At 38.7% G+C, this 24,400-nt stretch overlaps 6 protein-coding genes and 1 non-coding gene across 9 annotated transcripts; 4 read left to right on the plus strand and 3 right to left on the minus strand.

The window, feature by feature from the left end:
• The first annotated feature begins 404 nt into the window (after positions 1 to 404).
• On the plus strand, positions 405 to 1,741 carry LOC133743430 (heat shock 22 kDa protein, mitochondrial-like). The gene is made up of 2 exons (XM_062171371.1): positions 405 to 711; positions 1,027 to 1,741. The coding sequence occupies exons 1-2, from the start codon at positions 498 to 500 to the stop codon at positions 1,482 to 1,484; spliced, it is 672 nt and encodes a 223-aa protein (XP_062027355.1). The 5' UTR covers positions 405 to 497; the 3' UTR covers positions 1,485 to 1,741.
• Positions 1,742 to 2,677: 936 nt separating this feature from the next.
• LOC133743429 (uncharacterized) lies at positions 2,678 to 4,137 on the minus strand. Its single transcript, XM_062171369.1, has 2 exons — positions 3,982 to 4,137; positions 2,678 to 3,599 (listed from the first exon to the last, which is right to left on the minus strand). The coding sequence occupies exon 2, from the start codon at positions 3,566 to 3,568 to the stop codon at positions 2,861 to 2,863; it is 708 nt and encodes a 235-aa protein (XP_062027353.1). The 5' UTR covers positions 3,569 to 3,599; positions 3,982 to 4,137; the 3' UTR covers positions 2,678 to 2,860.
• Positions 4,138 to 7,045: 2,908 nt separating this feature from the next.
• LOC133706816 (uncharacterized) lies at positions 7,046 to 12,473 on the minus strand. Of its 3 annotated transcripts, none has more exons than XR_009844736.1 (16): positions 12,295 to 12,472; positions 12,016 to 12,208; positions 11,852 to 11,903; positions 11,723 to 11,771; positions 11,558 to 11,614; positions 11,244 to 11,356; positions 11,058 to 11,123; positions 10,830 to 10,972; positions 10,574 to 10,634; positions 10,370 to 10,431; positions 9,578 to 9,682; positions 9,059 to 9,134; positions 8,227 to 8,339; positions 7,880 to 7,939; positions 7,577 to 7,790; positions 7,046 to 7,437 (listed from the first exon to the last, which is right to left on the minus strand). XR_009844736.1 is itself a non-coding variant. In XM_062132364.1 (16 exons), the coding sequence occupies exons 1-15, from the start codon at positions 12,380 to 12,382 to the stop codon at positions 7,685 to 7,687; spliced, it is 1,344 nt and encodes a 447-aa protein (XP_061988348.1). In that variant the 5' UTR covers positions 12,383 to 12,471; the 3' UTR covers positions 7,046 to 7,437; positions 7,639 to 7,684. The 3 variants fall into 3 exon arrangements, 2 of the variants coding, with proteins under 2 accessions (XP_061988348.1, XP_061988349.1); XM_062132364.1 differs by having other exon boundaries at positions 7,639 to 7,790; positions 12,295 to 12,471; XM_062132365.1 differs by lacking the exons at positions 7,046 to 7,437; positions 7,577 to 7,790; positions 7,880 to 7,939 and having other exon boundaries at positions 8,236 to 8,339; positions 8,987 to 9,134; positions 12,295 to 12,473.
• A 25-nt stretch (positions 12,474 to 12,498) lies between these two features.
• Positions 12,499 to 12,571, plus strand: TRNAR-CCG (transfer RNA arginine (anticodon CCG)). Its single transcript has one exon. It is a non-coding gene; the product is annotated as a tRNA-Arg (tRNA).
• Positions 12,572 to 13,730: 1,159 nt separating this feature from the next.
• LOC133706813 (uncharacterized) lies at positions 13,731 to 16,326 on the plus strand. The gene is made up of 2 exons (XM_062132362.1): positions 13,731 to 16,015; positions 16,134 to 16,326. Exon 1 carries the CDS (start codon positions 13,762 to 13,764, stop codon positions 16,006 to 16,008), a length of 2,247 nt encoding a protein of 748 aa, XP_061988346.1. The 5' UTR covers positions 13,731 to 13,761; the 3' UTR covers positions 16,009 to 16,015; positions 16,134 to 16,326.
• Positions 16,327 to 16,988: 662 nt separating this feature from the next.
• LOC133746475 (uncharacterized) lies at positions 16,989 to 19,605 on the plus strand. Its single transcript, XM_062174651.1, has one exon. It carries the CDS (start codon positions 17,140 to 17,142, stop codon positions 19,408 to 19,410), a length of 2,271 nt encoding a protein of 756 aa, XP_062030635.1. The 5' UTR covers positions 16,989 to 17,139; the 3' UTR covers positions 19,411 to 19,605.
• A 1,228-nt stretch (positions 19,606 to 20,833) lies between these two features.
• On the minus strand, positions 20,834 to 21,460 carry LOC133745843 (uncharacterized). Its single transcript, XM_062174009.1, has one exon. The coding sequence runs from the start codon at positions 21,265 to 21,267 to the stop codon at positions 21,085 to 21,087; it is 183 nt and encodes a 60-aa protein (XP_062029993.1). The 5' UTR covers positions 21,268 to 21,460; the 3' UTR covers positions 20,834 to 21,084.
• Between the last annotated feature and the right edge of the window lie 2,940 nt (positions 21,461 to 24,400).

The raw sequence follows: 24,400 nt of genomic DNA on the forward strand, positions 1-24,400 counted from the left end.
ACTAGTAGATGTAATAGACGGTTCTTTATTTATTTATTTATTTAGTTGTAAGAACATATATATAAAATTTCCTGAATTACTAATACACAAATATATTTTTTTTCCGATATAATTCATGAACCAAGAAGACCCTTCTTACCAAAATAAAATCCACCAAGCCGGAGCCACCAAAGTGCAAGAAAGACCTTGCACTATGCTTTTCAACGGAAAAATACTATACACTAACAATACCATCCCAAAAAAAAAAAAAAAAAAAAAGGGTGACACATGAATCTGTTGTTTCCAGAACATTCAATTCCCCTCAGCTCTGGAACCTTCTCCACGGTTCTCTCCTTTCCCCTTCTCCACGCTTTCCCCCTATAATCCTCACAGGTGTCCCCTCTCTATATATAAACCCCTCTGCTTAAACCCTTCAAACCCATCACCACTCTTTGCATCAATTGCCAAAACCCATTTTGTTCTTGCGTTCTTTCTCTCTGAAGTCTTAACATAGCTCTATGGCTTCGTCAATCTCAATCGCTCTCAGAAGGGCCTCATCCCCAAGCCTCTTCTCCAAGCTCTTCAACCCTCTTCGCTCTGTTTCAGTAGCTCCCTCTGTTTCTCGCTCCTTCAACACCAACGCCCAGAGGACCAGCTACGACGACGATGACCGGAGCGTCTCCGTCGACCGCACCACCAGCAGCTCTCCCTCTCGCCGCCGTGACCCTATAGGTAGTTTCTCTTTCAGTTCTCTCTGTTTTTCCCAATCTTTAACTGAGGGTCTTTCAATATTGTTAAAACCTCAACTGGGTTCCTGTTAATATGTAAGAATCTCAACTGGGTTTGTGTTAATATGTGAAAATCCTATTGGGTTTCTTTTAATTGTGTGAAAGCTTCACTGGGCTTGTGTTAATTTTATGAAATCTCAACAGGGTTTCTGTTTATTATGTGAAACTGAAACCTCATATGGGATCTTGTTAATTATGTGAAACCTCATTTGGGTTCTTGTTAATTATGCAATTCTCAATTGAGTTTATGTGATTGCAGATGTGTTTGATCCATTTTACGATGAGTCTCGGAGTCTTGCAAGAAGTCTGAACCAGGTGCCAAGAAGCCTGAGCCAGGTCCTTAACTTGATGGACCAATTCATGGACAACCCATACCTGGCTGCGTCTCGAGGAGTCGGTGCAGCTGGATCAAGAAGAGGGTGGGACGTGAAGGAAAACGACGACGCATTGCTGCTGAGGATGGACATGCCAGGGCTTGAGAAGGGGGACGTGAAGGTGTCTGTGGAGCAGAACACCCTGACTGTGAGAGGAGAAGGAAAGGACCCTGAGGATGAAGAAGAAGGAGGGAGGAGATTCTCTAGCCGATTGGATCTGCCTCCTAACCTTTATGAGCTCGATTCGATCAAGGCCGAAATGAAGAATGGGGTTCTCAAGGTGGTGGTTCCTAAGGTGAAAGAGGAGGAGAAGAAGAATGTGTATGAGGTGAACATTGATTAGAGAGATGGTTGGGTTGGTCTTGTGAATTACTGAGGTGTTTGAACATATTGAGTCCTTTTCGAGTTGTAGCTTTTGTTTTCGTGGTTTGGTCTAGGATTGTAAGCTCTGCCTTTCAATGAATAATCAGTGGTAAGCAGATTGTAACTTGAGCCAAATGCAGATACTAGTTTTCTGACGATTTTCATCTACATAAATGTAAATCCATCTATCAGTTCTCCAAGTTCATTTTAGTTGAAACCTCCCTAGCATTCAATGTATTTTTCGGCCATTCAGACGAAGTGATTTTCAATTGTGACCCAAAATTTCAAGCACACCCACATTGATTGTAATCCGAAACAAATAGGATTATGTACAAGGACCTTAAGTGAGATTGTGTAGGACTAGGGAGAAGTTTTCGCGAACCATGCCAAACAGAGTATATGGATATTGTTGTGGTCTTTTGGATTTAGATTGTGAGGAAATAAAGAGTGCAAGAAATGAAGGACGTCATCATTGGCAATACTGGTGACACAGTTTTTACTCAACTCAGACAACCTCTCTGGACTAACGTTCAACAGCAAAATTTGTTTTCCAATTTAACTTTAAAAGCTCACACCACATTTCCGGCCATCAAGTCACCTGAAGTTCTTCAATTTAATTGAAAAAATTCACATAAAAACTGGCATCCTCTGTCGACCACTGTCGTCGGAAGAAGTTGCTCCTCACCCAACGAACAATTCGTGAAAGGTTGCCTTGCATGCTCTATCCGATTTCCAAACTAAGTTGATCCTTTTATCCAAAGGTTGCCGTGGCAGAACTCAATCTCTTCGACTAGAGAAAGACCCTCGTAGTACGAGAAGGTACATTGAGGGTCCTCGGTATCTTACACATTGTATGAAACTTTCTGGTATTCAACTAGGGTTCAGACCAAATTAACATCTTGAGTAGAGATTGAGAATGTTCATCAAAATTCCTACAGTTGCACCATAGTTTTGGACCAAATTAACATCTTGAGTAGACCAACTCCAAGGAAGACAAAGACTCAAATGAAATTACATGGCTTCTGCAGACAATTCCGGGGCAGACAGACAAAAGGATGCACTCCCTCAAAAGAGAACATGAGCATATAAGGATATGCATTTAGTTTTCCTTTTCTGATGGAAGATCAACCATCTAAGTTCTATAACCAAAATAGGATGTAGGGGAACAAAGAATAGAAAAAATACAATAGTCACTTGCATTACTTCATTCCCATTTGTGTAAATATCAATTCAGTAACACTGTGAAAGAAACAACCACCATCAAACATTGACACTGTTGAAACACTGAATACATGTTACAGAAAAACAATTGGAATCTGAAAATCCAAAGCTCTAGTTATAAACATCTGTGGAAACTCACCTCCTAGTGAATCTTCTATCCTTAAAATCAGCTCCATCCCTTCGACTCTGGCTCCGGCTCTTGTTCAGAATCAAAGTGCGCACCCTTTCCTTCTCTCGCTTCTCCCTTCTCAACCGCTCTTCCCTCAGCTCTTCTATCGTCTTCTTCCCACTTTTGTTCTTCTTCTCTTCCTTAACCCCTGTCGACGATTCATCATCCTCGCCGCTCTCACCATTTGCATCCGCATTAAGCCTCTCAAGGTACCACGGCAACTTCACTCCTTTCCCAGCAACTCCATATCCCAACCTATACTTCTCATCCTCTGCTGTCACAACCCTGGGCGGCTCCTCCTTCTTCATCTTCTTATTCTTCTTAAACCCATCGTTCCCATCACTTCCCTCCTTCTTCAACCCCTTGATAGGGTCGAAAATCTTAATCCCTTCAAAGAGATTAATGTGACCAGGCTTCGACTCCACTTCAGCAGAGGGGCCCGGCTTGGATTCCTCTTCAGCAGACTCCTTGGGTTGGATCAATGGGGCCAATCCACGGGCCACCCGGAGCTGCTCAATTCGATACTCGGTGTCTCTCCGCCTGGCCTGTTCCCGCTTGAGCTGCTCTTCTTTGGCGGCGGCTTCTTCATCCAGCCGAACCTTCTCTCTATTATCAAAGTTGTACACATTCCACCGCTTCTGAGGCAATATATTCAGACCTCCATGACCACCCATCACTACTTGTAATTTCAAATTACAACCTCACCTGCATATCAATTGTAAAACTCTCAGTCAACATTTAGCACAAAAGAATATAAATTTATAGTTTCGATGTCGAAAATCTATAAAAACGAACTCGAATTCAGGGTTTCCAATGCTATAGATACGCACAATTGGGGTTTTTCAAATTGAATTAGGTTTTATGAAAACAAAACGATTCGGAGGTGGATTCGAGAATTTCATACGGAATTGGGAAATCGAGAGTAACCGAATTGGGCAAAGCTGTAAATTAGGGTTTTGGAAATTAGAAGAGCTGCAAATCAGTTATTGGAATAGAAAAGGGTTTCTCATCTAGAAAAGGGGTACAGAAATCGATTCGACATGATAAAAGAAATCAAAACCTTCAAACGGAGATGATAACGACTTACTGATTCTGGGAGAGAACGAGTCGAACAGAGGTTCCCGAGCGCCAAAATTCTTAAGAGCAAGTCGGAAAAGGAAACCGGTCAGGTGGGTTCGGGTTTTGATTTATTTATACCTTTTCTTTTTGTATTTTACCTTTTTTTTTTCTTTTTCATTTGAGGTCAATTTTTTTTATATTTTTTTTAGGTCTGCTCTGGCCTAAATCAACGTAAGTTAAATGGAGTTTCTATCGCTTATAAGAGCAAATATAATTTTCCTAATTTATTTGTCTTTTACGATCTCTTAAAAACTATCTCTTCAGTGAGTGAACACAACTCAATATATATAAACATGATGTAAACTGTAAAGCACAGTAATGCATATTAGATATGCTCACTTTTCTTATGTAACACGATGGTTGTTGAAGTAGCACAACAAATTAATATCTATACTAAAATAAAATGAGGGAGGTTATTATTGCCATGTAAAAAACAAAAGTAGGAAGTTTGCATATTGGGCCAGTTCTTGCCGACCTGAGATCTAAAACACTTTGTTGTTTACACAATTTGAACGCCCCAATTAGCTCGACCCAATCCTAAAGTATGATTCCCATTGTGCCATAACTATTGGCACTAACGAGAGAACATGTTTTCCATCCAATGTTTAGAGTTTCAATTGGCATTGATCGATCTTTAGCAGGACACTAACACATGAATTTTGCCCTTGAATTTATGCTAATTATAACATTCAATCTGCTCTTTCAGTTCCATAGATTCAGCAACCAACATATGTTATCTCTAGCCCTCTAGGGCCCTTTTCACGCTATCTTGGTTGAAGTGGTTTAAGCCACAAAATTTTCTGCCACCAGCCCTTCAAAGGAACTGCCGAAGAAGTGATGAGTTTTAGGTTTTATGGAAGGGTTGTTCTCTATGTTTGACTCTTGATTAGAATGACAGATGATTGTTTAAAACATCGGTTGCATATAGCACTGCTCTCAATTGTGTTGTGTCCTAATTTTGTCATATGATATTTATGAAATGTGATGCCGGGTTTGTTGAAGTTGAAGTTGAGATGGCCAATGAACTCTTTCTTGATCTATAGTTTTTTCTTTTTCTTTTTTTGTTAAGAGAAACTAGTGATGTATAATAGTTACGCCACTAACCATATGTTCAATGGTTTTTGTCTGACTCTATGCATATAGTTATGATTTATAAGTTTGTTCAAATACACATGAGGATTATTATCTATTACGTTCAAAATTCAGGGAAAAATTAAACCCGCAACATTGCTCGGCCTAATTTGCTAGTATCCTCTTAAAGAGAAAGAAAAAGAGTAACATAAAAATAATTACATATCGTTTGGTTATGAATCGTGTGAGAATGAGATTTATACGATTTTGCATCTCTAGGCAAAGATAATGTGACTTAATTGGGATTCATGTATAATTTATTTGACAACAGCAACAATTATGAGCACGACAGTTTATTTATAGGCATGTAACGTGTTCTTCAACTTCATTGAGTTGTTTAAAGAGTGTTCTTTATTTATTCATTTTGATATTTTTCCGTTGTGTATTGCCTAGTAGCGAGTTCTATTGAAACTCCTACATTGATCAATTAGTCTTCTAATTCTAGTTTTAATATTTCAATCTTACTTAAGATTAGGATATTAGAAGAAATTAAAATTAAAATTATATACAGTAATACAGATAAACCAAAACAAGGAAAAATAGGCTCATGTTTAGGAATGAGTACTTTCCTACAATGGAGGTTTCTCACTGGCTTCACAAGTTAAGTCTGTTATGCTTCTTAGGGAGAAGTTCGTAGTAGCGATAGTTTGGACTACATAACTAGTATAGGGTTTAGGGTTTAGTTAAGGGTATAGGGTTTAGGGTTTAAACCCTAAAGCAAATAGATGTTTCCCACTGGCTTCACTAGTTAAGTCAGTTATGCTCCTTAGGGAGGGGTTCGTAGTAGGGATAGTTTGGACTACAGAACTAGTATAGGATTTTAATCATCCGGGTTATTCTCCTCAAGCAAAAGCACATGTACTTTTGCCTCCTTTGACGTCTTACCATCAATAAAAGAGGAATTATTCAATCATTTGTGTCATGTGAGATTGTTTCTTGATAATTTATTTTGATTATTCATATGATCTTCATGGTTGCCCAACACTCGTATAATTGTGTTCTTGCTTGCCGCTAGCACCATTTTAATATCATGTGGCCTTCATTTTTCCTTACTAGTGACTCACTTAGCTGACTTGTCTGCCAGGTTAAGGTTGACGAGTGCCGCACAGTCCTCTTTGCACATAGCAAAGTTCGGCCCATGACACCAAACAATATCGAATGGTTTATGCGATAATAATGACTAAATTATTTCTCATCTGAAAAGTTTGAAAACTTGTATTTAATAATCTTTAGCTCGCTATTGACTATCAAACACAAAATGAAGTCAGTGTAGTTTTTTTAATATTTTTCATGAATTAAAGAAAAAGGGAAAAATGAAATGTAGAAACTGTTATATCTTGTTCGTTTGTCTATTCCCCAACCCCTTCCTCATAATTTCTTTACTTCACCACCAACGTTGTATTGCTCTAGTAAGCCAACTATACTCCCTCCAATAAGCCGCACTTTCAATTTGTAGCCAAAAAGTTGACTGAAACTCAGCAAGTAGATCACTTGAGGCAATGAGACAGCGGTATCAATGTTAATGTACAAAGCCATCTGCTCAAATCACCCAGCATCAAATTTCTTTTCTTTCATTTACTTTGGAATCGATAGGAATGAGAAATAGTTCAGAAATTCTATTGCCTCAAGTTGTTAAGTCCGATCAACATGTTGATTTTTGTAAGTTCTTACCCTGAGGGTAAGCATAAATCCAACACATACAAACAAGGGTCACTTGTATTTAGTCATTGGACCGTAGTTATATCTTTCACGATGAAAGATTTTAGACACTTTCCAGCACGAGTAAAAACCTTCGGCTCTCTACAGGAGATATTTATTTCTATTTTTTGTACAACTTTAGCTTCTTTTTTTCTTTTTCATATTTCTTAGCTCAATGAAATCAAAGCTAAATAAAAGAAACATAAGTACTAAATATGCAACCTGAGCAAATTTCTGGACAACCACTATATTTCATCACCGCTACATATCCTCGAGAGATAAATAAGAAGTTAAAACAGAAGTAAGAAAGTAGTAGCAGAATGCACATGGAACGAAAATTAAGAATGGACAAACTGCTGGACCTATTCAATAAGAATCAGATGAGAATACAGCCTGTTCGGCCTTGCCAGCCTCCACCTTACAAACTGATCCAAGATAATTACATGATAACCCATATAATTTCCTGGTTAAAACTGCATAATCTCAACCTTCCATGGATGTAGAGTCCCCACGAGCTCCAAGTTGGCAAAGCAATGAACAGTTGATATTCTTACTTTGCAAGGACTGTAAAGGTTTTTCAGTAGTATGTTGAAACCTGTCGGTATATGAATTAGTAAGGCGAGAATCTCCTAAAAGTTTGAATCATTTTGCACTTCTGTCCCTCACATTTCAGTTTTAGTAATTTAAACCTTGTAGTTTGATTACAACCAAAAAAAGAAAGAAAGGGGAAATACCTATAACTGTACAAACACAATTTGATATCCATATGTACTGTTAGGAGTTTATGAAGCAGTACCATCATGAACAACCGAAGTGTAGTTGTCTCTGCCTCAGTAACACTTTCAGAAGATGAAGTCACTAAGCTGAATATGCTTCTCTCTCAAGGGTGTCCTACTGATAATATATGCACTGTCTTCCACACCAGCGTTGAAACAGTTCATACGATGCCTGCAGCATTAACAAGCCATTAGAAAGATGAATCCTGATATCGAAGCCATTCGAAAAACATAGAAAGTGAAAGTAATAACAGACTTTACCAATCAAAGTGATCTTCACAGCAAATAGAACCTGATATGATTGAAAGACCAGTTCCTTTCCTGCAACGCAAGTGCACATTTAGTCTATTAGATACCAACAGATCAGCTTATTATCAAAGTTTTCTTCAGCTGTTATTTAAGAATTCTCTCCAAAGGCGTTTCCTTCACTAGACTTGAGTAGGTAAAGATGCCAATTTAAAGTTCATGTTACCCTCAGACACACCAGTAAGAAATAACAAATCAAATAAGTAAAAGAAATGGAACAGGCCAAACACAAGTAGCAAAATATAATTAATCCAAAATATAAGTGGAAAAGATACATAAATTTCAGCCAACTATTTTCATACCAAGATGCAGTATACATGTCATAGAACTTATCAAAAGCTTTATCGAAACAGTACTGGCATGCCAAAAGATCCTTGATGTCAGTCACCTTGCATGTTGATTTACAGCATTTCACCTACACCAACCAAATATAAACTGTTACACACCATAGGAAATAGCCAGTAAATAACAGAAATCATAGATCATAGCATGTACAAGGATTTCTGATGTCAATGGAATGCACATCATGTTCTAATCTTTAGTTACATAGTGGCTCTATTCTTTTTACAAGAAAGGAAAAGGTCAATAACCATGCTTCTTTTGTAAGGTTTAAAGCAGCTATCCCCATCTCAACCTGCGCTCATATAGTGTTTGAGTTAACTATGAAGCATGACCAGGTGTCCTCAAAGCTTCCCAAAAAGATGGTTAAAGAAGCAGGAGGAACAGCTTCATTTTTTTTTATATATTTCTTTTTTTCCAATACCAAAATCCCCAATATAATGATCTCTTGCTCCAAACAGGGGGCTCCTGCCTGTCCTACACTTTTTAAGAAAGTGGAAACTTTAGTACAGCATAGGGGGTTCAAACCCCAGACCACATGGGAGCAAACCATGGCCCTGACCTTTCCAACTAACCCCAAGTTGGTACAAGGAACAGCTTTATTAGAATTGCCAGATTCTAACCCTTAAGCCGAGTCAAAGAAGTTCATGTTTATTTATCCGGTATGCTGTCCACAGTAATGTAAAACTACTACACATGTCATACAAGTTGGAATTTATTAACCTCAACAGGTATACAGCATCTCTTGCTTCTCTAAAAGCCTAAGCTAAGCAGCAAGGCAAAGTAAGTACCCACCAGACGAGAGAGTTTATGAGAATAATATCGTTGATGGGATGTATGTCTCTGTATATGCTCATGCAAATGACCTGCACTGGAAATTAGTATTATCAGTCTATAAATGCTACAGGGGTTCTAGAGCATGGAGTTTAAACATCAACCCAAGATGTTTTCATTGAGAATATTTATAACTAATTTCCAAGCCAATAAATAACATCAAACATCAAAGTACTATTCACTCCCTTTTTTACTTTGTCGATGAAGTTTCATGAGATACTTTTTATTTTGGTGAATTGATGATGACTTGTTCTCAACATAGCATGACAACTAGTCTTTCAACTTCAAGATTTAAACCTGATTAATATTGTGTTTAAAGAAGAAGAGAAAAATGTAGAAATCACTCAACTCATCCTTACTTTATTACAGATTATATATCCTAGTAAGCTCTAGATTAAGAAATGCAAAACAAACAATAACAAAGCATTCCACAAGAAAGAAAATTTCAATCACAGAATAAAGCAGAATTGTACTGCTTACTTGTCACAGAGGGCAGTCCTACAATCAAGGCATGTAGCCAAACTTAATGAGCTGTAGCATTCGCTGCACTTTGCCACTGACATGTTTTTTCCTATCTGGTGGCATCTGCAAACACAAAAAGCCACAAAAGGGTTGCTGAGTTCATTTTGATCCTCATGTCATCTCATATGATCACTACAACATAGAAACAATTTTAACAGAACAGAACAAATTCAATACAACTGGATACCATTCTAATATATTTTGGGCTGGGATCTTAGAATAATCAAAGCAGTCAATCACCAACCAAAAGTGCCCTTTATGGATGTTAAAAGAGTGATTTTACAACTGCTATTCTATTCTATTGAGTAATGTATTCATCTAGAACTAAGAAATGGAGGTATCCAAATGTCAAATAATAATTAACTTACTCCCTTAAAACTACACACGTTATCTACAGATACTCTGGCCAATGTTTAATCAAAATGAAGTTGCTCATGTGATATCATCACATAATGGCTTTCTAGTGAGGTAATATAATGCAACAGCTGCTGCATTTATACAATGCTAAGAGTCACAAAATTTGCTTTCTACAGTACTGAGTACTAATCAGCTAAACAGAAATTTTTTACAGCTTCAGTAGACTCAAGAACAGAAGGAGCTCAGGTCAAAGATAATTAGAAAGAGGATAGGGGATCTTTAAACCTACATCTTTGGAAATCCTAGTATAATCAGATGTGGGCATAGTTTAGAACATAAGATGAATCAAAATGAACGGCAAATTAGGACAAATATATAGAGAAGTTTCTAAACCTTCTGTACAACGCAAGAAGGTCCGCTGGTATTGAATTGGAATTGCTTTGGCCCAATTTCATCTGGAAAAAACATAGACTCGAATAAGATATTCCATCTATTTGCCTTCATTTTCGTTCATTACCAAAGGTCAATCACGGGACCTGTTGTAAGTTGCACATTTATCACATAGTCCAAAAAAAAAAAAAAGTAACAATAATGAACCTGGTTATTTGTCATCACCAAACAATCTTGAGCAAGGTGTCCAGGCCTCTTGCATTTCCAGCTACAAAGAGTAATTCACAATCAGAGTTTGGGGAAGCAAAAAATGACATGGTCACGTATTACAGTTAGATAAGTGAATTTATCTGGAGAAATAGGTTTGCTAAAAATGAACAGTGGTTGCCTCCCTCTGGTGAATAGAGAATACAGTGGCAAAACTTAGACCATTCACACAGAAGTTGTCTAACAACACAAATACCATTCATAAGTACAAAGACTGGAAGTCTTCTTCGACCAGCGATGACGTTCATAATCCCAAGTGTCTTCACCAAAATCAGGCATGGGTAAGGTATAGTTGGGCCCGGATGAGGAGACATCTGGTCTTTCATTGCTTAATGGATCCTAAGAAGAAGTGGGATGGCTCAGACTAATGGAAGCAATAATTAAAGTACTAAACTTCACACAACAAACTTGTAACGCTAAATACCTTGACAACTTTGAGAGCGTCCAGTAACTCAGCTTTGCACTCCATGCTGCAGATGTCGTCATCCGTCTATTAATACAGACAAAAACACTAACTATAGTCAGATAGTTTCATGGAGGGAAGAAAGGGAGACGGAGAGTGAAAGCTTATAATTTTGTAATATGCAGTTCACGCGCTGTCATAACCCACCTCGTTGCATATATATTCTCCGTATTTACCACACATTACACAAACAGGTTCGCCTGGGTGAGGCAAACGCTGTTCACTTCTGCTCTTTACTCCATCAGATTCATTCCTGTGAACTGGAGAAGTACTTCCATCAATTAGAGCAAACAAGGATAAATCACAAAGAAATATTCATTAGACAAAAATCTATTAATTGATACATAATAATTATGCTTGAGCTCATACATGTAACCCGGAGAGATTACGACACTATAAATAAGAGATATTATCAGCAAACTCGTCTACTTCTTTAATGTCTTTATAGAAGAATAACTAACCAGAATTTGGAGGATCATGCTGCTTCTCTTCACATTCTGAAGAACTACTCTCATCACCTACATTTGCAAATTGCATGTATAAACATTTACTCCACAGATATCAACATCATAGCGCCACTCGAAAAACTTGTAATTAGCAGCAAGCAAAATCACAGAACAACTTACTGTCATACTGTACCAAATTTAAACACGAATTCGAAGTTCCCTGCTTTCCCTGCCATGTCCAAAAACCTATCTCAGAATTCTGCCATTAATCAACTGTAAAATACAAGCAAATCAAAAAAATCCAATTACCAAAACATCGGCAGTTAATTCTTCAAAAGCTGGCGTTGCAGAAGCTTCTTTTCTGCTCAAAGCAATTCACATAATAAGCAATACGAAAGCAGCCACTGCAATTTTTTAGCATTCAAATCAAATTCGAATTTTGATAACGGGGGAGCTAGAATATCAGGCCTTGCCTTCTCTTGTCTACGTAATCCTGGTGCGACATAGGTCCGTCGCGCTCTTCAATTTCACGCTTCCCGCCACAAGGCGGCGGCGGCGGCGGTTTTGGATCGCGCTGGCGTTTACGACCTGCCGTTTTGGCATCGGCGGCTGGCGGAGGATGTTGTTCTTCGGGAGGCGGAGCATTGCCGGTGGCGATGTTGTAAGCTGAAAGTAGAGGGAATTCGAGTTGAGAAAACGAAAAACGGTGCGTTTTGGTGGGAAGAGAAAGAAAACGGGGAAGGAAGGATTACCTTGGAGGTTTTGAAGAACGGAGGAGAGACTGAGGTCCTTCTTGTAAGTAATGGAAGGGTTCTTGTAGAAATTCGTCCTCGTCGTCATTTTGGTGCTCTCTGTGTTTTGCAATTGCAGAAGAGGGTTCAATGACGAAGAAGCGGGTCATGGGCCGGAAGCTGTAAGCGTTATCATTTGAAAATAACCGTCTCACAACAACAGACGATCGCGTGGCCTAATGGATAAGGCGCTCGCCTCCGGAGCGGGAGATTGTGGGTTCGAGTCCCATCGTGATCGCGTCTTGAGCTATTTTTCTTCTTTTCTTTTCCTTTTTTCAGCTACAAAACTGTCTTGTAGCTATTATCAGCAACTTGCAACCGAGAGTCATGACTAGGGAAGGATAATAGGTAGAGTTGGGCTCGGGTTTGCACCATCCATTGATGAACTCAAAATTTATATCATCCTCTATTCATATCTTATAAAATCAAAGTCAAAATTTTTGAAGAAAATGAAGAATTAGAATATGCTGTACATGTGGTAAACTTTAATCAGTCTAGAGGCGTTCTAGAAGAGGTGATCAATGCAACATAGAGGTGACCTAAACTAGAGATCACATAATGAGTTTACATATCTTTATCTCGGCGTGGAAGATGTCATATCTGATAGTTCAAATAAGAGCGTGTTCAATCTTATTTGTAATTGACAACAAAAAATCTATTCTTTTTTATTTATTTTTTTGGGCAATCGTTTTATTTAATCATTAGTCTCTTATGTCGGTTTTCATTTTTTTTATTTTTACGAACAAATAGAGAACCATGTGATATTAATTCCTCGTTAGCAATCATGCGTAAGGCGCCAACCCTTCCCAAATTTGTCAAATGTCAGGAGATCAAAAACTAGTACAAGTTACAATGGATCAGATCAAATTGAATTTAAAGAACAATTTAACTATTCATTCTCACCTATTTGTTGTTCTCATTTCACTCGTCACTCGAATACCTGAAAGATTTATGGTGTTGTCATGGGCGGCTTGTTATTAGACCCATCAAGAAATTTTCAGACAAACAAATAAGAGAGAATAAGAGCCATCTGATATGGTTTTCAAGGTTTGGTTACTATAAATTACAACAAAGATATAGATTAAGATCAAGCCGACAAGACCGATATTTCAATTGATAGACTACCGCAAGAGTGTTTTACAAGAAATCTTATTATGATAATAAGAGAAGACATTGACAGTTTAATTCTAAAACAAGGCCTAAACTACTCCACTTGATCACCATCAGTAAAATACAAAAATAGTTAACCTGCTCAGGCTGCTATCAACAAGAAAATTCCAATACAAATATTCAAATGTTTCCAACATTCTACAACATTGAATTCAAATATCAACATTATATAATAGCACTGATAATCAAGCTCACCAGAGCTTCTTAATCTAGCAACATTCCAAAGAAACCGTCACCGGAAAGAAACTGAGCAAGAAGATGGGTGGATGTGACAACAATGGAAACCTTCATGAGGAGAAGTTCAGTGAACCAATGCCTTGGATTGGCATGTATGTTGCAGCAGCATCCTTTGCCTGCCTGATTGCAATGGCTGCAGATGTAATCCTTGGCTTTCGATGCCACAAACTATGGTTTCCTTCCAAATTCTTCTCCATCAATGCCACTACTCTTACCTTGCTAGGCGTGGCTATCAAACTATCAGTTGATCTCAACACTCCCATGCCGAACAGCCATGATCAGCTTGCGAAACTCAGCAGCTCAGTCTTCATCTGCACGGCAATGTCCAACTCCATGCCTTCCCTTGGAGCCATGGAGAATGAAGAAATGTTCATGAATGTGATTGCTTTGGGGATTCTAGTCATCACCCTAATTGTCAATATCTGCATCCAACTAGCTACCGGAGCAATCTTTGTGTTCTGGAAGGAGCATGCTACAATAATGTTCATCATGCTTGTTCTACTCCTCATGTTGATTTTCTCTGCTCTAACTGTTCCAACCACAAAGAGTTACTTAGAGAAGAAGTACAATAAGAAGTACCAATTAGCTTTGAAAGAGTGTGCAAACCAAATAAGTGAGGCTGGGAAACTTAGAGAGGTATTGACTAAACATTGGGTGCTGGCTCATACTTCTAGTCCCCAATTCGTGATGGGCCGCTCGGTGATATGCACTGCTTCTGGAGCTTTCTGTCTTCTCAGCACCGTGATTTTGGCTGAAGCCATGCTTCGAACTTATGTAATGACTTCATCGTTTAGGTTTTGCAGCGGAGAATCTGACTACAAGCGCACAACAACTTTGATTCTTTTCACACAGGCTGTTGCAGTTGGAGTTGGTACTATTGCTCCAGCATTCAGGTGGTTCATGGCCATAAACTTCAAGTGCCCAAAAAGAGGAAACATAAGCCTCAAAATGGAATTCGAGATTGAAAAATACTGGATTCAGGGGCTGTTGGGGTTGAAAAGGCAACCATTATCTTTCAGAATCCAAAATAGGCACTGCAGGAAACTTGCTCATGAAGCAAGAAGCATGTTTTTGGACATTTGTATTACAATGCAGAAAGGGATTGTCTTATCGAGTAAGGCAATTCGATTCATTTCCATTTTATTTATGAGCCGAATATTTCTATGCTGTGAAATTTTCCAACAGTGTAAGATCAAGATGTTTGAACGTAACACCGGGCCACAGTCTGAGCAAAACCGAAAGCCAGATTTCAGTAGTTATGTTCTGTTTCTTGAAGGTGAAAAGGCATTGGTTGAGTACATGATGAGATCCAATTGTGATGCAACTGGATATTGGCTTCAAAAGGGAAGGAAAGAAGAGCCCAAATATCTCCTCAAACTCTTGCAGAGATCCACATTCTCACAAAGATTCAAAGGAGTTGCTGAATTTGACAGTGACCAAGTTCCCTCCTTGGATTCTGAAGAACCTCCTAATTGTTGGGCTCTTCCTGTTGTGACATTAACAAGTATTGCTCTTGCACTCTCCAGTATAAAAACTTGCTCAATCGAAAAGTTGGTAGATGGCGTAAACCAAGGGCTGATGTACATAAATGCCATTGATAATCACTTGGATCATAAAAGTGACTTAGCAAACACCAGGAAGGCAGCAAACATTGCGTGGCTGCGAGTCGATCTCTATCACACGTGGCTAGATGTGGATCTCAAAAAACTCTCACTAGGAAAGAGCCCCAGGGAAGTACTTAAAGAACTTGCTGAAACTGCAAAGTCCATATTTGAAGAATCTAAAAGGAAGCGTAGAGTTAAGTCGGGGTGTGTAATGGATACGAGTCCTTCAAAATGGTCTGTTAAGGAATTGGCAGCTAATTCCATGCATAGGATAAGTCAGACTCTTCTGCTTAACCAGACATGCGACGATAGACTATTTGAAGCACTGGTGGTGGTGATCTCCGACATTGTTGGTGCTTGTCTCACTAATACACAGAATGTTATGGCGATGAAGTGTTTCAACAGCAAAATTGAAGAGAGGGAAGAAGCCGTGAGGCACGCAGTTCACGTTGTTGGTATGACTGAGAGAATTCTTGAGATTGTTAACAAGGGAATTCCTCCTGACTTGGATACTCACCAAATGGGGTGCATTGATGAATGGCGTTTGTCACACAAACGGAAGATGATCCCCTCGGCCTTCTCTTCATTTCCATCAGACTCAGAGTGTGACGGATCGCCTTTTCTGGTTCAAGTGATTTCTCCCCAACACAAACGTGGAGTATAAAACAGAGGTAATTTACTAGTTCAAAATCACATGTTATTACAAGTGTTAGCTTGATATACATTGTTGGTTAAGTCCGTGACAAGATCGAATGTATGTCATTTTATTTTATTTTCTTTGGCTTTCAGATAATAGCACTCAGAGCTCAAGCAACTACTAGCATACATCAAGGATCCTTTCCGTCCATACAATACTGTAGCCTACCATTGGCTTTCTTATCAAGAAATTCATATATCCAGGGCTTGTAATCTTTATACTATTGTGTAAGCTTTTATTCACCCATGTTGACGGGTGATCGTGTAAGATGGTACTTGTACATGGGATGAGTCTTGAGGACTTTTGGTTTTTACTTGTAATGAAGGATATATGGTTCAGTCATGATTTGGTCGTGTATGGAATTCGTGCTAGTTTCCTCTCGTACTACAAATAGAGAGCAATCTTCATTATGACTACTCTAAGAGTGAGTGGGTCTAGCATCTAATCCGGTGCCTAAACCCACATTATGTTCTCTCACAGGATGGAATTGGTCCTTAAAAAACTACATGGGGAAGAAAAATGTCAACCTTCCGTTTAGTAACTACATGCTTACGAAGTCATCGAAAAAAAAACTACATGCTTACGAATCTGTAGTTTCCCTAATTTTGGCCTCCTTGGAGTCCTCTTTCCTCCAGACCCTGTTCAGCTTCAACCTCAAACATAAACCCACCCCAGCTGCTCCAAATCAAGCATGGTGACGGAAGCAATCACGTCAGCCATCCTTACTATACTGCAATTAGAAATTATGTGAGAACATTAGAAATTATGTGACAACATGAGAGATGTTGACTGCTGTAGATTCAAATAAGCCTAAATTCATCCCACTTGACTCTCTTGAGTAGAATACAAGAAAAGCCTCGCACGCTCTCTCATTTTTCATCCAAAAGTGAACAGTAGTCCAAAACAAGTCAAACATTAAAATGGAGGCATCATCAAACCACTGTCAATATATTCAAGCTATAATAACCAAAGTGGACCGGCACTTCTTGATCAGATACCGAAGTGGACCGGCACTTCTTGATCAGATATCATTGAGCAACACCACAAACAGAACAGAAAGCTTAGGCCAAAGAGAAGATTACCTGAGAAGCCAAGAAGATGAAAATCGGCTGCGACGTCGATGGGAACCTCAACCAGGGAAAGTTCAGTGCCCCTATGCCTTGGATTGGGATTTATGTAACAGCAGCATCCTTGGCATGTCTAGTTACAATGGCTGCAGATGTCATCCATGGCATTCGTCACCGGAAATTCTGGTTCCCTTGCAAGTACTTCTCAATCAATGCAACTTCTCTGACCCTGATAGCTGTGGCAATCAAATTGTCAGTGGATCTAAACACCGCTATGCCTAGCCGCCAGGATCAGCTTGCAAAGCTCAGCAGCTCGGTCTTGGTCTGCACAGTAATGGGTAACTCTATGCCTTCCCTTGGAGCTATGGAAAATGAAGAACTATTCATGAATGTTATTGCTTTTGGAATATTGGTAGTTACCCTTATTGTGAATATCTGCATCCAATTAGCTACTGGTGCAATCTTTGTTTTCTGGAAGGAGCATGCTTGTGTTATGTTCATCATGCTTGTTTTGCTTATCATGCTGAGTTTCTCTGCTTTAACTGTTCCGATTTGTAAGCGTTACTTAGAGCACAAGTACAGCAAGAGGAATCAATTAGCTCTGAAAGAGAGCTCAAATGAAACTGGTAAAAGACTTGTTTGCAAAATTAGGGAGGATCTGATGAAATATTGGATGATGGCTCATACCTCTAGCCCCCAGTTTGTTATGGGTCGGTCAGCAACATGCACAGCTTCTGGAGCAATCTGTCTCTTGAGTTCCCTGATTCTAGCAGAGGCCATACTTCGAACTTACTTGATGCCCTGGTCATTTAAATTTTGTAGCGGTGAGTCTGACTACAAGTGGTCGACCACTTTGGTTCTTGTTACACAGACAGTAGCAGTAGCAGTAGGAACAATTGCTCCAGCATCTAGATGGTTCATCGCCATAAACTTCAGGTGTGCAAAAAGAGGAAATGTCACCTACAGAGGAGAATTTAAAGTAGAAAAGTACTGGATCCAGGGTCTGGTGGAGTTGAAAGACTGTCCATTAACTTTAAGAATCAGAAGCAGGCACTGCAGGAAACTTGCTCATGACACAAAAAACAAACTTTTGGACTTGTGTATTGGAATGCAGAAAGGAAATGTCATAATGAGCAAAGCAATTCGGCTTATTTCCATTTTCTTTGTAAGCAAGATCTTGATATGCTGCGACTTCTGCAAGGAGTGGAAGAAGAATTTCAAATGCAACACTGTTTTCAACGACTCGAGCCTAGAGTCATCACAATCGAGCTCAAGCTTAGAACATCTTACCTGTTACGTTTTGCATCTAGAAGGGGAGGATGCATTAGTTGGGCACATGACGAAAAGCAATTGTGATGCTACTGATCATTGGTTCCAGAGGGGAAGGAGAAGAGAGCCTAAACATCTGATCAAATTGTTGGAGAAATCGACATTTTCACAAGGATTTAAAGGAGTAGCAGCTTTCGACAATGACAAAGTTCCCTCTCTCGATGGTGAAGAACCTCCAAATTGTTGGGCTCTACCAGTTGCAACACTAGCCAGTATTGCTCTTGCACTTCCAAACAGCAGCAGTTCTTCAATAAAAGGGTTAATGCGTGGTGTAAATGAAGGGCTCATGTACATAAATTTCATTGAAAATCACCTGGAAAGTAAAGATCTTACCAACATTAGGAAGGCAGCAACCCATGTCTGGCTAGGAGTCGATCTCTATCACACATGGCTAGATGTGGATCTCCGTAAACTGTCACTTCAGGGAAAAAGCTCAAAGGAAATACTTGAGGAACTTTCTGAAACTGCAAAAGCCAAATACGAAGAATCTAAAAAGAGCCAAACAGCTATAAATGTATGTATCAGAGATACTCCTTCGAAATGGCCCTCAAAGGAATTAGCTGCTAATTCCATGTATAGGATATGTCAAACTATTCTGCTAAACCATAGAGGCAGCATCGATCAAACAGATGAAAGACTACTTGAAGTACTGACAGTCATGATCGCTGACATTCTTGGTGCCTGTCTCACTAACTTGCAGCAAGTTATAAGCACAAAGTGTTTGAACAGCACCATTGAAGATAGGGAGGAAAGTGTGAGGCATGCAGTTCACATTCTAGGTAAAACTGAAAAGATTCTGAATATTCTAGACCAGAGCATTCCCCGAAGTTTGGAATCTCACCAAGTTTCATCGATTGAACAGTGGCGTTTGTCACTCAAAAGGGAAGACCCTTGGACCTTCCCTTCTTCATCTCCATCAGAGAGTGACAGAGCCTCTCCTGTTTCAAATGACTTCTACCTGAGCATTGAATAGAACTCACAAGCCTCAAGTTTACAACAGATGTAGCTTATGGTGATTCAGATTTTGTAAAAGAACTGCTGAAGCAACTTTCAAGTTTTTGATTTATATATGTTTTTCTTTATCTGGAAATATGTATCAGTGTGAATATGTAAAATAGAGTTTTGTTTTGCAGGATACGTGCATTATAAAGTTCTTCCATTACATAAATTTTAAAAGCATGCCATTATCCTAGCTACCACAAACAGGTGGAGAAATCGACATTACACCAGAGTCAGGGGAGTAGTTGACCAATATCCCTTAATGAGAATGCATGGTTCTATTTTTCACCGTCAATGTGAGAATACATGGCTTTATCTGATGTCCAGAGAAGATATGAATCAAATCAGTTAAATCATATCCAAATCCAATTGCAAGAAAGATAAACTCGAACAAAACTGCCTGGAATAAAATCCAAACGAAAGATTCTTTCATAATTGCCATTGATATGCATGAATCTTTCAAAGGATAGTGAAATCCCTCTACTGGTAATACTGAAACTCATGTATGTTAGTATCAAACCATGATAATTAGAAATGAGACCATGGTGTGTTAGTATCTTTCAACCCCATTCAATTTTCTGCAACATGATTACCATGTAAGACAGCTCATGAATGATGATATTGATATATCTTGTTGAACAAGAACAGGACTAAATGCTTTAATAGACAGCATCTAGAGTATAAATAGCAACTATCTGCTAAATGATCCTCATGTCGCAGATGATTATAAGTTGAACACAAACACACGCTACAAGTGAAAAGTGAAAACCTCAAAAACAAAGCTTCCATGTCATTGTATGAATGACACAGGTCAATCTGCAGTGAATTTAATCAAAATGAGATGGAAGCTAGATATAAATTGGACGCTATTTGACCAACGTATGGCTAACATAGATTCTGTTGGTATCCTTAAGTATTTGAACTATCAGAACAGAAATGCAAAAGGAAGCAGTATACACAAGACTACAGTGCAATTAAGATGGTCAATAAATCATAGTTGATAGAAAACACTACTTATTACTCCAATGGTAATCAGCTCTTCATTTCTGAGATTTCAAGTCTGGTCTATAAATCAGCTCTTTTGTGTCTTATAGTCTTACACTCAGTCTCTGATATGAAGGGTATTGACTCTGCAATCTATTCCAATACATAAGGACATCCAACAACTTAAAAAGTTCAACTTCCTGGTTTTAACTACTATAGCTTATTCAGTAACAGCTGCATTGTGCTACACATTTTTCAATTGGGATGGAAAATTCCCCTTAACCATTCAAAACCTGAGCAAGAACTTCGAAATAGAGGAAAGGTGTTTGCTTTTCTTAATGAATTACTGGCATTCAGTCAGTCACCAAAAATTGAACTGATAAATTCAAATTGGAAAACAAACCAATTCACAATAATTCCAAACACAATTCGAAAATTATACTTCCATTAATCAGAATCCAAGTAACAGAGTGAATTCACAATCCATATTGTACCCAGAACTATCCTTTCCATCAGAAACTAATACTAAAAACAAAAAATCCCAACCACATATTGATGAATTTACTCCACTACAATTCTCTGAACCAAGTCCCCTCTATAACATTATGTTTCTCTTTGCAAAAAAGGAGGAACCTTTGCCAAAACGACGCCGTGTAAACCCGATCTAGATCTCGCTCTCGTCACTGTCCCTCTTCTTGGGCTTCCGGTAAGTCTCCTCGAGGTGCTTGCCGATCAGGAGGAAGGTCTTGGCGAGCTTATCGATGTTGGGGACGTTGTAATTCTGAGCGACGTAGACTCCGACCACCGTGCCGGTCAGAAACGAGAAGGTGCTTCTGACAAACCCCATTGCTGAAGCAGATTGCCACCTCGGGAAATGGGTTGCGGGGAATTTTGGGTTTAGGGTTTAGAGATGATGGGATTGAATGCGTGGGTGAATATATATATAAGACGAGAAGGTTCTTGGTGCCCACTCTTGCTTGCGTGATGGGTAAGGAGGGGTTAGCTCCTTGCTCAAGCAGTCAACCTGAACAGAATTATAGAAGTGGCGACTCTTTTTTTTTTTTCTTTTTTTTTTTTTTTTTTTCTTGGCTATTTGAAATTTCTATTCGAATCTTTAAATACAAAAATTTGCTCATTAAACCTCCTTTTGAATTCCTCAAATAACCTTAATTATATTATTCACATATAAAAAAATAAAGGGTTATTATCACAAATGGTACTTGAACTTATCCTCTATTTTATCGATGGTACCTGAACTTCAATTTTGATCACAACCAGTACCTGAACTTTTCGATTTCATTTTAAATGGTACCTAAGGCCACCTTCGGTCACTATTCCGGCCAAAAAATCCAAATCTAAGAAAACAAAAAACAAAAAAACAAGTTCAAGGCAAGTCTATTACCAAAAAATCATCACTATATATGATCGCAACCCTCGAAATCATCAAAAATCATCACTATGATGGCCTCCCATGCCGCTTTTAGTCGGAATAGTGACCGGAGGTGGCTCTAGGTACCATTTAAAGTAAAATCGAAAAGTTCGGGTACTGGTTGTGATCAAAATTGAAGTTCAGGTACCATCGATAAGATTGAGGTATAGTTCAGGTACCATTTGTGATAATAACCCAAAAATAAAATACTCATTATACCTCTAATTCACTAACTACACCTTCATTCCTTTTTTTTGTTCTTTTTTGCATGCAAACCTAAAAAATACCCAAAATAAATTTCTAGAACTTTAAATCATGAATCAAACGGTCATAACACAGAAATTGATCAAGTAGTCATAAATAAAAAAATCAAACAGTTCTAACCCTTATAAAAAAAAATGAAAAGTTACAGAAATTGATATAAATAAAAAAAACCCAGAACACAAAAAAAAAAAAAAAAACCACCGTCTCCCACTCAAAACTCATTCTCCAACCAAACCTTGAACGAAGTCTAGATAGGAACTCAATAAAAGTTTGGAACAATTTCTTAGTTTTTAATTTATGTTAAAACTAGGCGGAGAGGTTTGTAAAGAAAATATATACTAGTTGATTATAATTCATTGTCTATAATTGTCATTTTACAAGAGGATATATATGTAATTCAATAATTCAAAAGATATAAAGTTCAAATGAGCAAATTTGGAGGTCCCAATAGAAATCATCTTCAATATTTTGTTAGCAACTTTGATTTTTCATTCCACCACATTGCTTAATTTCAGTTTTTCTTTTTTTTTTTAATAATAAAATAAGGGATTAGGCGATATTAGTTCCTCGGAAACAGACGATATAGGGAGCAAGTCCCACCCTCAATCCCGAAGGAGAAGGGTCTGCCACACTCTGGGAACCCACCGCCCATCCCCCTATTCTTATTTTATTAATAAATAAAAAAAAAAGAAAAAAAAACAAAGATGAGGGGGGGACATAAACCTTACCCCGGAATACAAGAGAAACAAGAAAACACAAATCCAATCAAGCATGACGCTGATTATATCATCCCTAAGCAAGAAATGAGATAGAGTAGATGGTGCGGTTGCATACCAAACTAAAGCAGTGGATGCCAAACCCATGTTTGTCAACCTATCAGCAACAGTATTTCCTTCGCGGAGCACATGAGAGCAATGAAAGGTCAGCGAGCGGATACGCGCTAAACAAGTCAACCAAGCAATCCGTAGAGGCCAAGGAGGAACAAAAGAAGAAGAGACAATGCAAGCAAGAACCCTAGTGGAGTCACTTTCAAGCCATATGTTATTCCATCCAAATCGAAAAGAAAATTCAATTCCAATAATCACACCCATTAATTCTGCAAAAAAAGCTGTCTGATGACCAAGTCCTTGACAAAATCCACCAAGATAACGACCGTTCTCATCCCTAAAAACTCCACCACATGCAGCTGGTCCAGTGTTACCCTCAGCTAAGCCATCTGTGTTGAGTTTGATCCATGGAGTAATTGGTGGATGCCAAAGAACCAAGCGAGGAGCTACTCGTCTTCGTGAAACCGGTTGAATACCCAAACCCACAAGCAACTGAGAATCCAACAGACCAACTGTGTGTCCTGGTGTATATGGTGCGATAAATCGAAGCCATGCTTTAATGGAGCGAAAAACACGTAATAAAGAAGGAATCTTATTGTCAAAGCGAAGCTTGTTACGCGCTTTCCAAATTGCCATGAGTGCATAAAGACAGCCGGCTATCCAAAGATTCTTCAATTGAGGTGAGAATGTTTTACCTTTGATTGTATTCCATAAATCAACAATTGTACCATGAGATGGCAAGGTGCAACCAAAGCAACATGCCAACCATTGCCACACATGTTGAGCAAAGGAACAAGAAACAAACAAGTGGGTGGAGTCTTCAACAAACCTAAAAGAGCAAAGCTGACAGACTGAAACTGTAGGGATGCCTCCTTTTTGAAGTTGGTCATCGGTAGGAAGTCTATTATGAAAAAGACGCCAGGCAAGCATGGAATAGCGGGGAGGAATAAAGTGTCTCCATATAGTAGTGAATTCGGCAACTAAAGAAAAACATTGGCGAACCACATTATATCCCTCAGAAAAAGAGAAAGTACCTAAGCTTGATTTTTCCCAAATTAAAATATCCTTCTCCGGTTCAGATGGAAGAGGAAGGTTGGTAATGTCAGCAGCCAAACCAGGAAAAATATTTGAAAATCCAAATGGCAAAACCCATTGCTGATTAGAGATAAACAACTCAACCTTAGTCTTTAAAGGAACATGGAAATTATGAACCTGAAGATTATCAATAATAGGAATATCAAGCCACTTATCTGACCAAAACATGACTGACTTTCCATCTCCAATTAACCATCTAGAATGTTGAAAAATTAGAGGAAGATCAATTTTAAGACCATGCCAGATAGAAGAGGCAAAGTAACAATACCGCATTTTATGACACATAGAGAACCGCTGACAAGCAAAAGATCCCCAGAGCGATGTTGATGTGATAGTGCTCCAACCCAAGCTCAAAAGAGCTACTT

Source organism: Rosa rugosa, chromosome 4 (assembly GCF_958449725.1).
Source record: "Rosa rugosa chromosome 4, drRosRugo1.1, whole genome shotgun sequence".
Classification (NCBI taxonomy): Eukaryota; Viridiplantae; Streptophyta; class Magnoliopsida; order Rosales; family Rosaceae; genus Rosa; species Rosa rugosa.

Excerpts from the sequence above, each read along its gene's own strand:
- LOC133743430 (XM_062171371.1), top strand. The coding sequence starts at position 498 with ATGGCTTCGTCAATCTCAATCGCTCTCAGAAGGGCCTCATCCCCAAGC. Across the intron at positions 712-1,026 it reads TCGCCGCCGTGACCCTATAG|ATGTGTTTGATCCATTTTAC; the intron begins GTAGTTTCTCTT and ends ATGTGATTGCAG.
- LOC133743429 (XM_062171369.1), bottom strand. The coding sequence starts at position 3,568 with ATGGGTGGTCATGGAGGTCTGAATATATTGCCTCAGAAGCGGTGGAAT.
- LOC133745843 (XM_062174009.1), bottom strand. The coding sequence starts at position 21,267 with ATGGGGTTTGTCAGAAGCACCTTCTCGTTTCTGACCGGCACGGTGGTC.
- LOC133746475 (XM_062174651.1), top strand. The coding sequence starts at position 17,140 with ATGAAAATCGGCTGCGACGTCGATGGGAACCTCAACCAGGGAAAGTTC.
- LOC133706816 (XM_062132364.1), bottom strand. The coding sequence starts at position 12,382 with ATGACGACGAGGACGAATTTCTACAAGAACCCTTCCATTACTTACAAG. Across the intron at positions 11,904-12,015 it reads GATTACGTAGACAAGAGAAG|AAAAGAAGCTTCTGCAACGC; the intron begins GCAAGGCCTGAT and ends TGCTTTGAGCAG. Across the intron at positions 10,973-11,057 it reads ACGCTCTCAAAGTTGTCAAG|GATCCATTAAGCAATGAAAG; the intron begins GTATTTAGCGTT and ends ACTTCTTCTTAG.
- LOC133706813 (XM_062132362.1), top strand. The coding sequence starts at position 13,762 with ATGGGTGGATGTGACAACAATGGAAACCTTCATGAGGAGAAGTTCAGT.